The sequence below is a fragment of the Pseudophryne corroboree genome, chromosome 4, assembly GCF_028390025.1.
Source record: "Pseudophryne corroboree isolate aPseCor3 chromosome 4, aPseCor3.hap2, whole genome shotgun sequence".
In the NCBI taxonomy this organism is placed as follows: domain Eukaryota; kingdom Metazoa; phylum Chordata; class Amphibia; order Anura; family Myobatrachidae; genus Pseudophryne; species Pseudophryne corroboree.
Genome location: NC_086447.1, coordinates 697,287,141 through 697,305,571, shown reverse-complemented (window position 1 = coordinate 697,305,571; position 18,431 = coordinate 697,287,141). Strand labels below are relative to the sequence as shown.

General features: G+C 42.6%; 1 protein-coding gene across 4 annotated transcripts in view; it reads right to left on the bottom strand.

Moving 5' to 3' along the window:
• The window catches only part of UTRN (utrophin), a 1,167,552-nt gene that overhangs the window by 673,102 nt on the left and 476,019 nt on the right, over window positions 1-18,431 (bottom strand). For all 4 annotated transcript variants that reach the window (XM_063917938.1, XM_063917937.1, XM_063917939.1 and 1 more), the window contains one exon: window positions 2,200-2,389. In XM_063917938.1, coding sequence (XP_063774008.1) covers window positions 2,200-2,389 — 190 coding nt within the window. The remainder of the gene's footprint in view (window positions 1-2,199; window positions 2,390-18,431) is intronic.

Sequence of the window (18,431 nt, the reverse complement as noted above, 5' to 3'; positions counted from 1 at the left end):
TATAACTCTGTGCATTAAACAAAGTGTGTCTACATTCACACAATTCATTTAGGTGTCATATACACCTTATACACACAGCCTGAAGGTCATTTAATACAATATTTTTAATAACTGTGTGTATTAAACAAAGTTTGTGTACATTTAGCCATCAAAAAACAAAGGTTTCACTATTTCACTCTCACTCAAAAAAGTCCGTAATTCGGAATATTCCGTATTTTGGAATATTTGGATATGGGATACTCAACCTGTATGTGTTCATACGTACAATGGATACAACTGTACTTTGGAAGTGACATTTTCTGGTGCTCTAAGCATAAATCTTCACAATTTAAAAATAAATAAATTCTAATACGTATAATTTAAGTTTCATTGTGTAAATAAATTAACATATTTGTACTTCATTTACTGACAAATTTTGGATCTTCTCCAAAATGTCAATGAGCAGTGTTACGTATCTGATGTTATTGAATATTAATTTCATTCTCGGCCAGCACTAAAACTTCAGCTGTAACATCACGCATGACATCACGCATCCTTGCCCTGCGCAATCTTTGCTGGAGATGCAGATGGCCGGTGCGGGAGAACCTCCTGCCCATTATCAACTTAGATATGCACTGACTGCACACATGTTCTGCTCTGCTTCAAGCCATCCTCTTCACAAGCTGAAAGAAATATAGGGGGTAATTCCAAGTTGATCGCAGAAGGATTTTTGATAGCAATTGGGCAAAACCATGTGCACTGCAGGGGAGGCAGATATAACATGTGCAGAAAGAGTTAGATTTGGGTGGGTTATTTTATTTCTGTGCAGGGTAAATACTGGCTGCATTATTTTTACACTGCAAATTAGATTGCAGATTGAACACACCCCACCCAAATCTAACTCTCTCTGCACATGTTATATCTGCCTCCCCTGCAGTGCACATGGTTTTGCCCAATTGCTAACAAAAATCCTGCTGCGATCAACTTGGAATTAACCCCATAGTCTCTATTATTATTGATAGCCATTGATCAATATTTTGGTCTACCAGGATTCTTCAGCAGAACACAAATGTAATATTTTCTGACACATATTGATTCCGCTCCCTGAGGAAATCCACAGGAGAAATAATGAAAGAAAAACCTATTTTTCAGAGCTGGACCTTGATCACGAATTTTGCAACTTTATTACCAGACTGTCAGGTTTTTTAAATGATATGATGGACGGCTGGAACAATACCTAGTGAGCAAGAGGCATGACGCAGGTTCTGCAGCCCTTAACTGTGAATGAACAGTATGTAAATATGCTCATTTATAACACACTCAGAATGTCATGTAGACAAGAGCTGGGGTGGGGAGCAGTTTAGCCGATCCCAGAAAAGGTACCCTATTTCACCAGTTATGACTGATAGCTATATTATACGCTGGCATAGCCATTTATATGCTGTGCAAGTTATTTAACATACAGATCCATTGCAGAAATATGTATATTGCTTACAATATTGTGGATTGCAAAACAGAAAAGGCACAGTTGCTGAAGTGTAAAAGAAAAGGGAATAACCAAGAACGTAATTGTACAATGCTCTGCCACCGCCATAACGCTAGAATACAGTGAACCTTCCAGTAAATGATAAGAAAACAGACTTCATTACAGACGACTAACAAAATCATAACTAGATGATACACAGAAGACGACGCACCTATGTAGTCAGCAAATTCTCACGTGGAAAGTGTTAACGAACTGCATCAAAATCATCTAGAACATAGCCAATCACCACTAATTAATAAACATGTAAAAAGTATTCACAACCTTCCATATAAATGGGTTGAACTTCACCATTTTTTCTCTCTAGCAGGCTGAGTAAACTTCCAAAGCATTAGCTGTCTGGCAGGCACAGAAAGGATAATAGGAGACAATGTGAAGGAAATGAATAAAATAAAAGCAACACTGCTTATAGTATAAATAATAAATTAAAGACTTTTGAACATTTATAACAACTTGTCCTGCATCTCAGGAGTAAGCAGCACACACAAATATATAACACAGCACTGGGGCATCCACCAGACAGCATTCAGTTTTGGAATCCAATAAACAAGAAAATAATCTTCACAAGTTCTGCAATGATTTTTATTTATTTTTTTGCTTTTAAATAAATGTGATACCTGAGAGTAAATGTAACAGTTTCCATGGCAATGGAGACTAATTCGCATAATGGGTCTTACCTGTAGCTGCATTTTGAGCTGGCGTAAGCGGCTGACGTCCTGCTGAATATCTTCACGCTGTGATGCATCCATGAGAACATTCACTGTCGTCTCAGCTTCTTGTATCCACTTCATAAAGTTCTCATGATCTTTGACCAAGGCCTGGACAAGTTTTAGCTCCTTCTCCAGGGTGCTCTGTCGGTCGCCAACCCTATAAGCACAAACAAGATAATGATGACTGCATTAGACAAAATAATTAATGTCATTGATTGTTGACAAAATGTGACATTGTTAAAAGAAAAGAGAAAAACCCATATGTGTTAACACTCTAATGCGTAGACAAGACATCAGTTAAGATCTTTAATATGAATCGGTTTGACTTGTATTACATCTAGTTTAGTCACATACACAGTAGCCAAAATCAGTGGTCGCAGTAGGCCTGCACATTACCAATAATAAACGTCTCTAAGGTGAATGCAGTATGTGTTTATTAAACAATGTGGATGATACCGTATATCAGGTGTACTTAAAAGATAAAAAAAGATCATACTCTAAAATGTTTTTTATGTTCATGCATATAAGCTTAACCTAGGTTTCTCACAGAGGTGAAAGATTAAGGAGCCTTCCAGTACAGTAGGTAAATCCAAAAATGGAACTTAGCAAGCAAGTGAAAAAAGAACCTGGTCTTATCCGTTTCCAGTCTTTAAATTCTCCATACTCCTCTTCCTGAAAAGATGCCCCTTAAGCTATGAGAACAATACCAAAAAGGTCAGTGACCATGGGGTGATATACTTAATTCACTTTAATAAACTTTGCAGCAATAATGCATATTCACTGCTGAACGTATAAAAACAGCTTATCTGGATAGCACAGTTCCGTAGACGTTATGGATTCAAGGATATAATTCTAGGTGTCCTCTGTGGCCCAATGTTCAAAAGAATAAAAAGAAAAAGAGAAAAGAAAGAAAGCAATAACCTACACGTTTTGATTGGTTACTCAGTTCATGTAATGTTCACTAGCGGATAGATACTCTTTGCTGAGTGATTGCAATTTTAATAAATCAAGCATTTTGTGCCTATAACGTTGTAGAGAACAAGAATAACTGATGTAGAATCTCTCTTACGTCCTTCCCTTTTATCGTTATTTTGTACACACGGATCTCATGTAGAGTTGATTGTACAGGTATTAATCTTTTTTTCTTAATACTATTCTTCAAATATTGGTTTACAGAATGTGAACAACATTGTGGGGGATACTGCAATCGGCACATTTTCCACCTAATACTGCCAGACCTCCGTATAAGAAAGAATCTGTTTTTAAACGGTAACTCAACTACTACCACAAGTTATTAAAACTTTGGGGGTAATTCAGACCTGATCGCTGCTGTGCGTTTTCACACAGCGGGCGATCAGGTCTGTACTGCGCATGTGTATGCACCGCAATGCGCTGGTACGTCGGACGACTGCACCGAGCATTGGTATATAGCGAAGGGATGATGTGAAAAAAGCGACCGCACAGGCGTTCGCAGGTAACTGACAGGAAGAGGCCGTTTGTGGGTGGCAACTGACCGTTGTAGAGGAGTGTCCGGGAAAACGCAGAAGGGACCAGGCGTTTGGAGGGAGGGTTTCTGACGTCAGGTACGGCCCCATTCATGGCAGCGGCTGAGTAAGTGCTAGCCTGAGCAGAAACTGCACAAACTGATGTTTGTGCAGTTCTGCTACAAATGCGATCGCACACCTGCACACAGCTAATACCCTCCCCCTGTAGGCGGCGACTACCTGATCGCAGGGATGCAAAAAATGCACCCTAGCGGTCAGGTCTGAATTACCCCCTTTGTTTAAAAGAATGGTATTCTTTAAAATATAATGACAATCTTTACCTGATTTATTATTGTAATGTTCAGAAATCTGGCAAGCAGTACACAAAAAGGTTGATGATGTTTGACAGTAGTGATAGTACCGTGGCCCATGTTCTGGAAATGAACTATATACTATTAAATAAGAACCCAAACTAAAAACTCTATGACGGTCTAAAAAAAAGAAATGAAAAAAAAAAAATGAACTAAAAAGCCCAAGTACAATGACAATAATGACAGCCCAAGTACAATGATGACGTACAGCAGTGGTACCCAAACTTTCTTGAATCACACCGCCCTAGAGTGTCAGCATTTTTTCAAAGCACCCCTAGTCCAAACGTTTCTTATTGATGATTTAGTATAATTTTTTTTTTTTTTTTTTAAATGTCATATTAGTAAATTGTGCCTATCTGTTCAGTTATGTGGTGGTGGACATAGTTTTAGTTTTAATTGTCCACATCTTTTAAAATTGGCAGCCACTAGCACTGGTTTTGCCCATCACTTTGCACATGAATAATTTGTTTTGGTCCTGGACCACCAACCCAAGGCACCCCCGCAAGTGTCTCGCGGCGCCCAAGGGTACATAGGCACACAGTTTGGGAACCACTGACATAAAGCAAAGCAGAAGTATGGAAAGTCATATATGTAAATTAGAGTAATAATTAGATCAGTGTGGGGTGGTCGGGCTAGTGAATACAAAAGAGGCCTAAACAGAAAAAAAAAAGAGGTTAAGGTTTATAAAACAACCATCGTATTCAAGTAACAAACAGATTAATGTTGTGTGAGGAATTATCTGGATAGAGTATGCACCACTTAAAAAATAATATTCTGCGGGTGTTGTAACTATGATAATACGTACATAAAGAAATAATACATGTCACAGAGCCAAGGCTACCCAAAACATAAATACATTATACTTGCATGGAAAATAGAACTAAAGAACTGTGAAACAGCTTGAATACAAACCAATAAATAATACAGGTTTAGTATCCCATATCCAAATATCCGAAATATGGAATATTCCGAAATACGGACTTTTTTTTGAGTGAGAGTGAGATAGTGAAACTTTTGTTTTCTGATGGCTCAATGTACACAAACTTTGTTTAATACACAAAGTTATAAAAAATATTGTATTAAATGTCCTTCAGGCTGTGTGTATGAGGTGTATATGAAACATAAATGAATTGTGTGAATGTAGACACACTTTGTTTAATGCACAAAGTTATAAAAAATATTGTATTAAATGTCCTTCAGGCTGTGTGTATGAGGTGTATATGAAACATAAATGAATTGTGTGAATGTAGACACACTTTGTTTAATGCACAAAGTTATAAAAAATATTGGCTACAATTACTTTCAGGCTGTGTGTATAAGGTGTATATGTAACATAAAAGCATTCTGTGCTTAGACTTGGGTCCCATCACCATGAGATCTCATTATGGTATGCAATTATTCCAAAATACGGAAAAATCCCATATCCAAAATTCCTCTGGTCCCGAGCATTTTGGATAAGGGATACTCAACCTGTACCTAGGAAGCCATGATACAATGGAGATGTGAAGCAGACCAAAATTTGGCTATTCACTGGTGTAAACTAAATTAACAGGTAAAATAGTATAAGGCAAAAAAAAAAAAAAGTAACTTTTATGGCAAAATGAAATAGAAATGCAAATCCAGTGATCCATTGAATATCTGCAAAAAAAAAAAAAAAACCCCACAATAAAAAAGGGTGCATGCACATAAAAACGGCATCGGCTAGGGTCTGTATCTGCTACAACCCTTAGAAGTGGAATACGGCTACCGTATTAAGGGGGTAATTCCAAGTTGATCGCAGCAGGAAATTTTTTAGCAGTTGGGCAAAACCATGTGCACTGCAGGGGAGGCAGATATAACATGTGCAGAGAGAGAGAGAGAGATTTGGGTGTGGTGAGTTAAATCTGCAATCTAAATTGCAGTGTAAAAGTAAAGCAGCCAGTATTTACCCTGCACAGAAACAAAATAACCCACCCAAATCTAACTCTCTCTGCAAATGTTATATCTGCAGTGCACATGGGCCCTCATTCCGAGTTGATCGGTCGCAAGGCGAATTTAGCAGAGTTACACACGCTAAGCCGCCGCCTACTGGGAGTGAATCTTAGCTTCTTAAAATTGCGACCGATGTATGCGCAATATTGCGATTACTAACTACTTAGCAGTTTCAGAGTAGCTTCAGACTTACTCTGCCTGTGCGATCAGTTCAGTGCTTGTCGTTCCTGGTTGACGTCACAAACACACCCAGCGTTCGCCCAGGCACTCCCACCGTTTCTCCGGCCACTCCTGCGTTTTTTCCGGAAACGGTAGCGTTTTCAGCCACACGCCCCTGAAACGCCGTGTTTCCGCCCAGTAACACCCATTTCCTGTCAATCACATTACGATCGCCGGAGCGAAGAAAAAGCCGTGAGTAAAAATACTTTCTTCATAGTAAAGTTACTTGGCGCAGTCGCAGTGCGAACTTTGCGCATGCGTACTAAGCGGATTTTCACTGCGATGCGATGAAAAATACCGAGCGAACAACTCGGAATGAGGGCCATGGTTTTGCCCAACTGCTAAAAAATGTCCTGCTGCGATCAACTTGGAATTACCCCCTAAAAGCAGAAGTGGCTTCCCATTGGAGAAAACACCTCCACCTCGGACTGCCTGTTTGACTGGCAGAAAGGTCTTCCAATGGGAAGTCACTGCCTATTCACAAATTTGGAGACAGGAGACTCACAGGGTAGTGCTTATTTTATTATGAGGGTGGAGCTGCAGCCCTGGTATATCTGCCACTAAAATTTACGACAGTCAATAATTGTAATGGTGTCCCACACAGTATATAATCCTAAATCTATGAAGAGACAGTAACAAAACCATGCATACTGCTGCCGTACCAGTTCCTTACTCGTCACAAGTTCACAAAATCCTATATGGAAACATTAAATACACAAGAGACTAGAGCTAATAATACATTACTTTTGCATACTATGTTGTGCACCGCTTGCATATGAAGAGGTGGTCAAAAGTGCATTTAATCATGTATGCTGGACGTCAATTTGGCACATATACGACTGCTACAGACCTGAATGCACCATGAGATGCAATTCAATTTTGTCATTAATACATCACTGCATTATTTTTTTGGACACATTTTACATCTGAAGGCCATATAACACAGCAGCTGTCCATGGTCCAGCGTAATCCATATGGGAAAAAGGGAATCCATATGTTAGAGGGAAAAGTAAACCTATTGAACAAACAGACTAAAGTTAATCTCCAGAAACTGCCGATAGCTGATCGGGGGGTCCAGGTACTGGAGGGCATGGCCACATCTCCAAACAAAAAACAAAGAAGCGACAAAGGCCTCAGTAGCTCCCCCCGCTGGATCTATCCAACAAGCCCAAGCCTGGGTAATCAGTACCCCCCACCCATATAGTACCAACTAAATCAACTACTTAATCAAGCTAGCAGCAAGTGTAGATCACAGGATGATAGAAATCATCGATACACATTGGTGGTCATTCTGAGTTGATCGCAGCCAGCAACTTTTTGCTGCTGCTGCGATCAACTAGTCCACGCCTATGGGGGAGTGTATTTTAGCTTAGCAGGGCTGCGATCGCTTGTGCAGCCCTGCTAAGCCAAAAAAAATTTCAAGCAGAAGTTGACCAGCCCTATACCTACTTACCCTGTGCGACGATCTCAGCGATGCTGGGGCCTGCTTTGATGTCAGACATCCGCCCTCTGTTCTCCTGGACACGCCTGCGTTTTCTTCACCACTCCCCGAAAACGGCAGGCAACGGTCTGGTGACACCAAGGAACATCTTCTTTCTGTCAATCTTCTTGCGGGGGCCTCTGCGACCGCTTTCTTCGTTGTCCGCGACGCCGGGCAACGGTGCGCATACGCAGTGCGGCCGCTGCGCACGCGCATTCCAGACCCGTTCGCACCGCAGCGACAAACCGCTGTGTGCCCCAATGACCCCCATTGTGCTGTAGTTTGTAATGGACAGTAGGCCAATTTCACAACAGTACACAATTTTATTTCCAATTACCATGACATACAGCACACACCTTTTGTACATTTCTTTCCTAAAAGCAAATCAATTTCTTATTATGGGAAATGTCTTATAGATAAGAACAGTTTCTATAATTAAAATTCAATTTTAAATGTATTGTATCATATGAGTTTAGTTTTACTACTAAATAATACATAACATAAATATAAAATGCATTATTAATATAGATGAAGAAATTGATATCAGTTGCACATATCTGCAATAAACATTTGCTCCTATGCAATGCAAGATTTATATTTTCCTTTATGTTCTACTAAACTAATGAATGGCTTTTTCCCATGTTGAATACTTTAGCCTTTCAACAAAATTGATTCATAAAATAGAATTGTAGATTTGTCATCATTATTGAATCAAATCTCAAAGCCCACGCACACAGGCCATGTATTCCAAGCTTAAAAGTCCTTTATTTAACCTCTACCATTTCCACTACTTATCTGATGTCCTTTAATATACAGTATTGTAAAGGTTTTCAGTCATGCAGGAGCCTACTGAGACAATACATTTCTGATGACAGATTCCATTAACTTGAAAACATGCCCCCTTCCACTTTAGACTATTGTCATCAAAACATTTCTATCACAATACAAAGTTCAGTGGCATAAGGTTAGCAGCTGTATACTCAACAAATGTTAGGGGGAAAAAACTCAGAAGAGAAACAAAGCTATGAGAATAACATACATAACAGGATATGGAAGAAACATATTGTAGAGTCAGAAATGTCAATGGGTATCTTTTTAAGTATAATTTCAAACCAAGACCATGTAAGATTATCTGTCCAACCAACCAATTCGCTGGATTGAACGAAAATCTGGTAATGTATGGGAGAAAATGACAATCGATCACTTGCTCCCAAACACTGGAAAACAGACAAAAACAGTAATTCAGACAAATTGGTTAAATCTGTTTGATTTAAGCAACTTGCCTTAACAACATTTGTTTTTTTGTCCATTTTCTGGTGTTTGGGAAGAAACAGTCGTTTGTCATTTGCTCCCAAACATTACCAGATATTCGTTCCAAACAGCAAATTAATTGGTTGGACAAATAATCTTAAACCAGGTACACACTGGGCGACCTTCCCTAGTTAGCAGTCAGTGCTATATTGCTGATTGCCAATTAGGGGAGATCGTCAGTGCATACACACTGAACGATATCGATGAACGATATTGTTCAGTGACGTCATCCCCCTCACTCCCCAAACATGCAGCTCAACAATATAGTGAACATTGAGCTGCATGTTCAGTAGATCATGGATGAATGAGAACGGTGTGCTCATCATTCATCCACAAACACACTGGACGATATGAATGATAGATCTTGCAAGAAAGATCATTATCATTCATATCATCCTGTGTTGTCCCCCCAGTGTGTACAGGGCTTTAAGATATGTGGCCAGTTTAAGGGAAGCAAGGACATTTTTGACATCATGCGAGGTAATGCAGAATATATTTGACACATATATAGAAAACTATTTTCTACATTAAGGCTGACCTCCCTGTGCTTTGCAGGACACTGAAGACATTTTTGACCTGACCCCACTACAGTCTTGAAGCAGTCGTTTATGGCACTATGTCAATCTGTAAGTGCTAACCATGGTGTTTAAAGTACATGTTAGTACTTCAACACAGCACTTTTCCACACAGAAAAACCAAGCTTTTACTAGAACTCAATCGCTGCTGTGGTGAGATGTTGAAAGGGGAACTATTCCTGCCTTGTCCTGCAACAGCATTCCAGCTCAGAAAGGAATCAAATGCTATGGGGTATATTCAATAAGAGTCGAATCCATTCCAACATGCATTTGTCGGAATGGAACCGACAACCCCTATTCAATAGAGTGGCCAAATCCGACTGTCGGATTTGTCCGGTGTCCGTGCGGCTGTCAGCAGCTCCCTGTGTGTGAGAACACAGGGAGCTGCTGGAGCCGCACAACACGGCCACCCAGTGCCACGCTGCAGGGAGAGTGGTGCCTGGCCAGGGGACGACCGTCAAGGTACCTCTCACATACCCTCCAACATTTTACACTGAAAAACCGGTACAAATTAGGAAAGAGCGCGTGGCCAAGGGTAAACCTTTTCCTATACTTTCAAGTTTGGAGAGCCAAAAATCAGTACAGTCCATAAAAAAAGGTACTGTACTTGGCAAAAAGGTACAGTTGGAGGGTATGCTCTCATCCCGCTCCCCGTTTCCTCACCATAATCCACATTTTTTTAAAGTCGGATTGAGTTTGTCGGAAAGGGGGCCAAAACCTGTGGGATTTGGCCCCGTTTGCAGACCCATGTTTTCCAACAAGTCGGGAATTTCCGACTTGTCGGCAAAAAACTGCACTTTTTTGATATGTCGGAACCCCTTCCGAAAGAAATCTGTCAGAAGCTGCCGTCTTTCCGACAAGACGGCAGCTTCTGACAGCTATTGAATACACCCCCTATGTCTTAATTGCTCTCATGTGATAAGTGGAGCATTCCTCCTTCCAGTTAGCCCACAGAACCTGGAAAACGATCAGAGTGCATTATTCCACTGTTTCTCTGTGAGCCCTTAAAGATTTTTGAAACTAGAGAAAAAGCAAGGTACTGTACACTGTATTTTTGAGCACAAGTGTCTTTAATTACAATTAAAAACCACTTCTTACTTTGAATTTAAACTAATTTATAGCATTAATTCATCTACAGTATATTCCACAATAACTTGACGAAAATATTAAAACCATATCTGTTCTGTTTACAGCTGCATGTTCATAGAAGCTGACTTCTATGGAACCTGTGACCCAGGGGGAGATGTATCATAAAATGTAGAGCAATAAAGTACCAACCAATGAGCTCCTTGCTTTCAGTTTACAGGCTGTGCTTGAAAATTCACAGTTAGAAGCTGATTGGTTGATACTTTGTCTCCACGTTATCTCTCTCCAAGGTTTAGCACTGATCCAACAGGAAAAACTGAATATTATTTTCTGATGCGACATAAGGAATCTTCGTAGCTTTGTCCAAAGCAGAAGATATTTCACTTTAAGGGGGAAGAAAGATGTTTAAAAGATTAAGTCCTAGATGAGGAAGGGACAGATGTAAGAACTGTTGTTATGGAGGAGATGCGGTATCAGTGCATGTTATGTGCACTGATACGGATTCTCCCCATGAATGAAGGAGGAGAAGTGTGCCTATAGTGAAAGGGGCGCTCTACACCCCTGTCTAAATTGGCGCTGCTATCTTTCAGATAGCACGCCGACATGCAGGGCAATGTAAGAACAGTCAGCGACAGCTTCAACTAATCGATTTTGACAGCTGCATGTGTCGATGCCCTATCTCCACACTAGGGACAGCTCTGTCGCTGGCTGTGGTGGGCGCCGACTCTGGGCTGCACAGGAAATCTCGCAAGACGTGCCCAGTGGGCCTGCTGCGGGGAAAGATACAGCACATCAGCACTAGCACTGTAGGGGGGAGTTTTCACTCCCCCCTCTCCGGTAGCCAAGATGTATCGCTAGTGCTTCCCACTACCCCTCGGTAAAGAGAAGCGGGAGAAGTGATATCGGCACGATATTGGACATCTACCATGTCCAACAACAACACTAGAATAGCTCAGACTGTGAGAGAAACACATCACAGCTTCAAAATATGTTCTTTATGGATATCTGAGGAATCAGGGATTGGGTGGTAAGCAAAGCAACTGTTAATCTTGTAATTTCCATGACAATGAAAGCTTCCATATGGAAATCACCTTTTCTCTTGTCCGCTAGACAAGAATCTCCTTTGTTGACTGAAAGAAATGCCAGGGAAGTGGATTAATATTATAAAACGCATGTGGAAAAGTGTTGCTAGGAAACGGGTGAAGATAAGAAGACCCACAACCTTGTTGGTACCTTGACTCCTAGTAATGACCAGAATTTCTTTCTGAACTGAGTGCTGAAATACTGTTCATTCATGGCTTAGAAAGAATTTTTATCACTCTTCCGTGGAAATGCTAGGAAACGTATGCCGTGCAGTGTAACTATTCACCTGTAAATGCAAGTACTGTATTTCATTTGGATTTTAAACTTATTTTAGTTACATTAACTGCACTGCAGATATATACTTCCAAAACAAAAACAGGTACTGTACCGGATCTCAGTAAACTTACTGTACATCCCAATAATAAGTTCCATTAAGTCCCTTGTATGGAGTGTATGAAATTTAGGGGTTGATGTATCAAGCAGTGAAAAAAAAGTGAAGTACAGTAGAACAATAGAGAAGTTGCCCATAGTAACCAATCAAATTGTACCTATGATTTTATTGAATGCACTTAATAAATACTACCTCAAGCTCATTGGTTACTATGGGCAACTTCTCCACTCTTCAATTCTTGATACATCAACCCCTTAGTATTATTAGGCTTGGTTAATTAATTATGGTCAAGGACAGGAAGTGCAATTATTGTGCTAATACGTTGCGGTTATCCATAGTTTTGTTTGGGTACTATCTGTAGTAATAATAATAATAACAACAATAATAATAATAATAAAAACAACATTAAACTTAATAATATAGATTTAGCAATGTTTATAAAGTAGCAACATTTAACGTAATTTTAAAAAATTTAACTATTTATTCATTTCATTTTCTCTGTATATTCCAGCATGTATCTAATATACAATCTATAATTACCCTTCTGTCAACATTAAAAATATTATCTAGGGAAGAGTATTTCTATAAAAAAGAAGGAATGAAATAGTGAAACTTGATATGCGCTTATAAATGTTACACAAAATCGCTTGGGCAATCAAAAGAAGGCAGGAGCGAGTGTGTTTTGCAATATAGGATTACTTATGTTCTATAATCTACTCTATATCAATGTAATATTAATATGTCAGTCAAACATCCAAAGAAACACTGAGTAATTGTATTACTCTCCAGCTAGCTGAAAAGTCATGTGATACAATACACAACAGAACCTCTTAACTGGATTTTGGCCTCTAAAGAATTATATTTATAAACAATTTATGTTAAGATTGGGGTTCTGCAGTTAGCTGAAAAAAATAAAATAAAATAAAATATGATCACCTGGAAAGAAAATGTAAAAATAGCTCTTTGCCAACTCACAGAGCAAAATGGAACAAGCACTTTTTATCTTAATATATGAACACTTGTCATCTTATTAATCCTAATTAAAGTGTTTTAGAATAGCAATTTTGGCTCAGTAGAGATATTTTTAAATTGCATTTTTCCTGATAATGGAAAATAGTGATATTAAATGCATTTATGAGAAACAGACATCTAGCTCACTTTTCATTGCAGTGAACATAATTTCTGCGCATTTAAGAAGAAATGAATGTTAATGCTTATCAGGGGATCTGTAAATGTATAGGGTCAAATGGTTAATTTTAAATAGTTTACAGTTGAATAAAAATTATATATATTGTATGTAAAAAGCTCAGCAGTATATGTCTTGCATAGTATCACCCTAAATATTGAAAAACAAGATTTTTACTGCATGTCTTAGTAAAAGCCAACATACAAAGTGGGTAATTCAGAGTTGATCGCAGCAGCAAATTTGTTAGCAGTTGGGTATAACCATGGGGGTCATTCAAACCCGTTCGCACGCTGCTGTTTGTCGCAGCGGTGCAAAGAGGTCGGTTCTGCGCATGTGCGCTAGCCGCAATGCGCACTCACGTCGTTGCCCGGCGACGGGCGTCGCTGGGCAATGACATGAATACCGAAGTGTGACAGGCGAAAGGCGTTCCGGGGCTTCAACTGACCGTTTTCTGGGAGTGGAGCAGCGAACGCAGGCGTGTCCAGGCGTTTGGAGGGCGGATGTCTGACGTCAATTCCGGGACCTTCATCGCTGGATTTATCGCACAGGGTAAGTAATTGCAGGGCTAGTCTTGTTTTACACAAAACTTTTTTAGCATAGCAGGGCTGCACAAGCGATCGCAGCCTTGCTATGCTGTATTTACACTCCCCCATAGGCGGCGTCTAGTTGATCGCACGAGCAGCAAAAAGTTGATACGTGCGATCAACTCGGAATGGCCCCCCATGTGCACTGCAGGTGTGGCAGATATAACATTTGCAGAGAGAGTTAGATTTGGGTGGGTTATTTTGTTTCTGTGCAGGGTAAATACTGGCTGCTTTATTTTTGCACTGCAATTTAGATTTCAGTTTGAACACATCCCACCCAAATCTAACTCTCTCTGCAAATGTTATATCTGCCCCCCCCCCCCCACCCCTCCCCCTGCAGTGCACATGGGGCCTAATTCAGACCTCATCGTAGCAGCAACTTTGTTAGCATATGGGCAATACCATGTGCACTGCAGGGGGGGTCAGACATAACATGTACAGAAAGAGTTAGATTTGGGTGGGTTATATTGCTCCTGTGCAGGGTAAATACTGGCTGCTTTATTATTACACTGCAATTTAGAGTTCAGCTTGAACACAGCCCATCCAAATCTAACTCTCTCTGCACGTTACATCTGCCCCCCCCCTGCAGTGCACATGGTTTTGCCCATCTGCTAACAAAGTTGCTGCTACAATGAGGTCTGAATTAGGCCCATGGTTTTGCCCAAATGCTAACAAATTTGCTGCTGCAATTTGCCCTAAGTATGTATCTGTGTATGTGTGTGTGTGTGTGTGTGTGTGTATATACACACACACATATTATTTAAAAAAAAAAAACATGCTTGATCCTGACATTTTCTCTAACTACCGCCCCATCTCTCCTCCCCTCACTTAAGCAATAACCTCCTTGCTGCCAAATCCAAGAAACACTACTTTCTGATGATTCTCCTCGACTTCTCTGCTGTTTTTAACACTGTAGACCCACCTCTCCTCCTGTAAATCCTTCACTCCCTCGGTCTGCGTGACGCCCCCCTCTAATGACTGTCCTCCAATGACTGTCCTCCTACTCTCTGACTGCTCTTTGTCTGTCTCCTCTCATGACTCCACTTCTCTACACTTTCTCTACCAGTAGGTGTCCCACAAGGATCTGTTCTCCTATTCTTCCTCTAAACTTTTTCTTTGGGTGAGTTCATTAGCTCTTTGACCTTCAATGTCATCTGTATACTTATGACAATCAGATCTACCTCTCCTATGTTACACACCAGGCTGGCTGGCCCATTATCTTACCTGGCATGGTTGTGCGTGGTGATGTAGCTCTCCTACAGCTGTTTTTTTTTTCATGTGGAGCCAGCGCTGCCATATTTCATGAGATCAGCTGACCGCGGCTCAACCAAATAAAAGTGCGCCCTATATAAGTCTCTCCCTGGCCTCTACTCATTGCCACAACAACTTCTGCTGTAACCTGCCTGTTAAGTTCCAGTCTGCAGCATTAAGAGTTTGGCTCTACGGTTCAGTGTATTCTATCGGCTGCTGTGTAATCCCACTCAAAGTGCTAGCCTGTCCTGCTAAGTGCTATTCACAGGTCTCCTATCTAAACTGGAGATTATTCAAGAACTAACCAGTTTGTTCCTGTTGTGCTCTAGTTCCAGTCACTATTTCTGGGTCTCTCTCTAGAGTTTCCAATAGGCTCCTTTGTCACCAGTCATCTTTGCTGAACACTACCCACACATGCTGGGCAGCACGGACAGTGTAATGGTTAGCATTACTGCCTCACAGCACTGAGGTCATGGTTTCAATTCCTATAATGGTCCTAACTGTGTGTAGTTTGCAGGGACTTATGTGAATTGCCAAATAGTCTCTGTAAAGCGCTGTGGAATATGTGTGCGCTATATAAATACCTGGTCATAAATAAATAATTACGCACTATCCACATTCTCCTATGTACTGCTGTTAAACTTCTTGTGCTAGTCATTATTCCTGAGCCCCCTTCCAGCTGTGCTCCAAATATTAGCTACATTAGCATGGACCCATAGCATGCCCACACACATTTTTAAAAAAAAAAGAGATTTAACATTATTGCTTATACAGATGTATCCGTCTTAACTTCTATTTGCGGCACACAAGACTCGTTTGCATTAAACGGTGTGCCCGTGATCAGCGGACATGTGCATACACACACGCTACCATAAGAATGCATTGTGCATACGTTTGCCAGGGCTAATTCTAGCAAGCTGCACATAATTGCTGCCACAATGTGTATGCATGTGGCAGGCAAAAACCCGTAGGCTGAGAATGGACACATCTGTAGGTGTCCCCACCCCTTCCCTGCCTATTCCAGTTTCTTAAAGTCGTATATTTTCCATACTTTATCTTTCTACTCCTTTACTACCTACAGTGTCGGACTGGGGCATGAAGGGCCCGCCAGGTGAAGGCAATCATAGGGGCCCACTAAAAGGTGTGGCCAGTCTCCAGAGGGGGTGTGGACAACCACAAGAGAGGAGTGGCCAGCCATTATAGAAGCATCATAGTATGGATGGTGTGAGTAATGGTGGCGTACCAAGGACGCAGCAATCAGTATTACAGCGTACAGAGGCACAATAAGTGGGCGTCTCAGTCCTTACATATTCAGCTGCACGGATGTACACAAAGGAAGGAGTTTGTGGGTTATTTGTATAAACTCACAGACAGGCGAATACCAATAGACAATGCTGCGTGCGCTGCTGTGGGTGACAGATATTTCCCTATATTTGGAGGCTACATTAAGAAGACTCTAGGAAAGGCCCTTTTCTTTCATGAGTGTGGGTGACGCTGTGGAGAGGCAGTGGGGGACGGGGGACGCTGGGGAGAGGCGGCGGGTGACAGGCAGTGGGTGACACTGAGGAGAGGTAGTGTGTAATGCTGGGGAGAGACAGGAAGTGACAGGAAGTAGGGGACGCTGGGGAGAGGCAGCGGGTGACAGGCAGTGGGAGAAGTAGGTGACAGGCAGTGGGAGACGTTGAGGAGAGGTAGTGTGTGATGCTGGGGAGAGGCAGCAGGTGATTGCTGGGGAATGGCAGTGGGCGGCAGGCAGTGGGTGATGCTGGGGAGTCAGTGGGTGATGTGGGTAGATGCAGTGGGTGGCAGGCAGATGCTGGGGTGAGGCAGCAGGTGAAGTTGGAGACAGGCAGCGGGTGACGCTGGGGACGGGCATAGTGAAGCTGGGAAGGGACAGCGGTGACACTGGGGAGGGACAGCATGTGACGCTGGGGAGAGGCAGTGGGAGACGCTGGGGATGGGCAGCGAGTAACGCTGGGGACAGGCAGCAGGTGACACTGGGGACGGGTAGCGGGTGGCGCTGGGAAGAGGCAGTAGATAACGGGAAGTGGGTGATGCTGGGCAGAGGCAGTGGGTGGCAGGCAGTAGGTGATGCTGGGGAGAGGCAGTGAGTGGCAGGCAGCCGGTGATGCTGGGAAGACGCAGTAGATGACAGGCAGTGCATGACGCTGGGTAGAGGCAGTAGATGACAGGCAGTGGGTGAAGCCGGGGGAGAGGCAGTGGGTGGCAGGCAGTAGGTGATGCTGGGTTGAGGCAGTGGGTGGAGCTGGGGAGGGGCAGCGGGTGACGCTGAGGACGGACAGCGGGTGACGCTGAGTACGGGCAGTATATGACAGGCAGTGGGTGACACTGGGCAGAGGCAGTAGATGACAGGAGTGGATGACGCTGGGGAGAGGCAGTAGATGACAGGCAGTGGGTGACGCTGGGGAGAGGCAGTAGATGACAGGCAGTGTATGACGCTGGGTAGAGGCAGTAGATGACAGGCAGTGGGTGAAGCCGGGGGAGAGGCAGTGGGTGGCAGGCAGTAGGTGATGCTGGGTTGAGGCAGTGGGTGGAGCTGGGGAGGGGCAGCGGGTGACACTGAGGACGGGCAGCAAGTGACGCTGAGTACGGGCAGTAGATGACAGGCAGTGGATGACGCTGGGCAGAAGCAGTAGTTGACAGGCAGTGGATGACGCTGTGAGAGGCAGTAGATGACAGGCAGTGGGTAAAGCCGGGGGAGAAGCAGTGGGTGGCAGGCAGTAGGTGATGCTGGGTTGAGGCAGTGGGTAGACCTGGGGAGGGGCAGCGGGTGACGCTGAGGACGGACAGCGGGTGACGCTGAGTACGGGCAGTATATGACAGGCAGTGGGTGACACTGGGCAGAGGCAGTAGATGACAGGAGTGAATGACGCTGGGTAGAGGCAGTAGATGACAGGCAGCGGGTGAAGCCGGGGGAGAGGCAGTGGGTGGCAGGCAGTAGGTGATGCTGGGTTGAGGCAGTGGGTGGAGCTGGGGAGGGGCAGCAGGTGACGCTGAGGACGGACAGCGGGTGACGCTGAGTACGGGCAGTATATGACAGGCAGTGGGTAACACTGGGCAGAGGCAGTAGATGACAGGCGTGGATGACGCTGGGGAGAGGCAGTAGGTGACAGGCAGTGCATGACGCTGAGTAGAGACAGTAGATGACAGGCAGTGGGTGACGCTGGGGAGAGGCAGTAGATGACA